Below are 3,388 nucleotides of genomic sequence, written 5' to 3' on the forward strand. Positions count from 1 at the left end.
GGGAAAGAGAACACTAGAAGGTAGAATATATAAGTTCTAGATGTGGCTTACATATAAGCTAGGTGTGGTGTTTGGAGCCAATAATATTTCCAGTCCTCCGTTTCCTTATTCCATCTAGCTACTGTATCCCCTCACTCCCCCTTCTATAAAATTGTCCCTTTTATATGTTTATCTTAGATAAGAAATAACAGACATAAAATATGATACATATACAATATATATTTTTTATTTTTTGATAATCCTCACCGGAGATTTTTTTTCCATTGCTTTTCAGAGAAAGGAGAAAGGAGAGAGAGGGGAGGGATGGAGGGAAGGAGAGAGAGAGAGAGAAACATCCATGTGAGAGAAACACATCAACTGGTTGCCTCCTACACGCATCCCGACAGGGGACAGAAGCACCTCAATAGAGGTGCGTGCCTTTGACTGGGGATCAAACCTGTGACCCTTCAGTGCACAGGCCGAGGCTCTAACCAGTGAGAATCCCAGCCAGGGCACAGAGACAACATAATACATGTTTCCCTTAATTATTTTTCCACTTGTTTGGACACTTAGATTCAGGAAAGTAAATACCTCCCCCCAACTCTTTCACTGCCTTAGTGCCCAAACTGGTCCCTGAAATTTAGTAAACAACCAATAAATGCTTCTCAAGTGAGTGAGTGGAAAGGAGAGAGATACAAACTGAGAAGGAAAAACAGCCACAAAACCTACCCTATTACAGTACCTGATCTCTGTGCAATCATTTTCTGTTTACTTGCCTATGTCTCCTGCTTCAGGGTGGTGGGGGGGAGGCTGAGATTGGGTTTATCTTCACAAGTGTACCCCCTTTCTGGAACAGTGCCTGGCCCCACCATATGAGAGACCCTCGGTAAATAAAAACCGACTTTTGAGATATTCTGAATACTTTGGGTATATGAAAGAATGAGTATATGAACTAATTTTTAAAAAAATCAACTCAAAACTATAATTTTTAAGTAGATCCTAGCCTTTTGCTCTTTATACCTAAGTCAGGTGAATTTGTGTCCTGTACCAGAGCCTGTTCATTGTATGTTCTCTCTCCTTTCTTAGTCTGTGAATTTCTGGTACGTACTGGTGATGAATGATGAACACACAGAGAGGCGCTATCTGCTGTTTTTCCTTCTGAGCTGGGGACTTCCAGCTTTTGTGGTGATTCTGCTCATAGTAATTTTGAGAGGAATCTATCATCAGAGCATGCCAGAGATCTACGGACTCATCCACGGTGACCTGTAAGTACGTCCAGGCAAAACACGTTGCCTTCTTAACCTTCATGCACTGGGCAGCTTTATTCGTAGATTGAAGGAAAACCAGGAAGACCCAGCTCTCCTGTCACACTGTCTGAAGCTCTGCTTTCTCTGATTATCCCTTTAAAGAAGAAACTATTGCGCCCTAGCTGGTTTGGCTCAGTGGATAGAGTGTCAGCCTGTGGATTGGAGGTTCCCAGGTTCCATTCCGTTCAAGGGCACATGCCCAGGTTGTGGGCTCGATTCCCAGTGGAGGGGGTGCAGAAGGCAGCCGATCCAGGATTCTCTCTCATCATTGATATTTCTATCTCTCTCTCCCTTTCATTTCCTCTTGGAAGTCAATAAAAAATGTGTATTTTTTTTAAAAAAAGAAAAGAACTATTGCCTCTCCAGTTCATTTTATAGATTTAACTTTCTCAGGTGAGGTGATATATCAAACAGTTCCAGTACCTTGGCATAATTTAGTTTATTCAAATAAGACCAGCAAAATACCTAGTGAAATCAAAGAACTATAAAGATTTTGATAAGGAATAAAAGCAGTGAAAAATTTTGGAGTGTGGCACATTAAGGAGTTTAATTAGGGGGTGGATTGGGGGGAGGTGGGAGGAGGAAAGCAGGCTCCATCATCCAGAAAAAAAAAATTGTTAAAAAAGCAAAAGATTGCATCAGAGTGAATGGAGAGTGTCTGCAAAAGTACATGGAAAGGAGACAAGGTCAGCTGGGTCCTTCTTATTTATGTACTAGAGGCCTGGTGCACAAAATTTGAGCACAGGTAGTGTCCCTAGGCATGGCTGGCCTGGCCGGCAATCAGGGCCAATCTGTGGCATGACCGGAAGGGCAATCAGGGGCCCTCCGCTGGCACCCACCTTGGCTGGCCTGGGGCCTGAGGGCTGGGGGCAGCTCCTGCATTGAATATCTGCCCCCTGGTGGTCAGTGACTGTCATAGTGACCAGTAATTCCCAGGCGTTCTGCTGTTAAGGTCAATTTGCATATTATCTTATTAAGTGAATTGTGTGTTTTGGAGTCTAACAAATCTCCATGCACACATGTATATACATGCCTTAACCCTGAACCTGGTGTCTTTTTACAAGCTCTTTATTGACTCCACATGTAGAAAGAAAAAACACAAAAACCTTTGTAATAATAAAGCTTATTCAGCTCCCTTGGTGTAACTATAATTAGAGAAAAGAGTAACATTTCAAAATAGGAAAGAAAAGAGTATTCACAATCTTTGGAAGACAATGTTACCTAATTATTTCACAGGCTATTGTGGAGATAAAAATTACTTAAGAGACATGAAAAATCGTTGAAAGTAAAAAGCACCATATAAGTAGAAATCATTTTAATATTCATATTGCCTGTGATCAGTTATGATTATCTATTATATACTGAACAAATACTTGTGATCAATGTATGCAAATGTATTTTACACCTAAGCAATCACAGACACCTGTCCCAAATCACATTCAACCAAAGGAGACTAGCTACATAATGCACACCTATTAAGATACCGTATATAGCAATTTTGTCTTTTTATTATTGAGATTCAATGAGATTCCTTCATACTGATTATAATATTGTAATGCATTTTTCCCACATAAAATTCTAAAAGCCTAATTGTCTAGAAAGGAATGATCATGTCTTTTCGAGATTCTGTTACAACATTTTACTACCCCTGGCTTTAATTTAAGTCTTGGGATGCTGGGATTAATTTCAGAAAGTTCTGCATCATTCTTTGTCAGATACAAAGTAAGCAGGAGACAAGCCCTGGTAGCCAGCAGCCCATTCTTTCATGAGCTCCTGGGGGAGACAGGACTTACTTGGTGGCAGTTTTAACATTCCAGGTGTACCCTCCCAGCCTTGATGAATAGGACCTGACGAACGTGGTGTTAAGTAGAAGAAGCTCCCTCTTGATGTTTCTGAAAGGATTTTTTTTAATTTTTCAATTACAGTTTACATTCAGTATTATTTTGTATTAGTTTCAGGTGTGCAGCATAGTGGTTAGGCCATCATATACTTTACAAAGCATACCCCCTGATATTTCCAGCACCATACATAGTTATCACAGTATTATTGACTATATTCCATATGCTGTGTTCTACATATTTTATCATTACCAATCTGAACTT

The 3,388-nt window shown here is 40.3% G+C and overlaps 1 protein-coding gene across 1 annotated transcript in view; it reads left to right on the forward strand.

Moving 5' to 3' along the window:
- The window catches only part of ADGRV1 (adhesion G protein-coupled receptor V1), a 481,118-nt gene that overhangs the window by 323,286 nt on the left and 154,444 nt on the right, over positions 1–3,388 (forward strand). Inside the window, 1 exon segment of the mRNA XM_006775582.2 lies at positions 1,066–1,244. Coding sequence (XP_006775645.1) covers positions 1,066–1,244 — 179 coding nt within the window.

Source organism: Myotis davidii, unplaced genomic scaffold (assembly GCF_000327345.1).
Source record: "Myotis davidii unplaced genomic scaffold, ASM32734v1 scaffold44, whole genome shotgun sequence".
Taxonomy (NCBI): Eukaryota; Metazoa; Chordata; class Mammalia; order Chiroptera; family Vespertilionidae; genus Myotis; species Myotis davidii.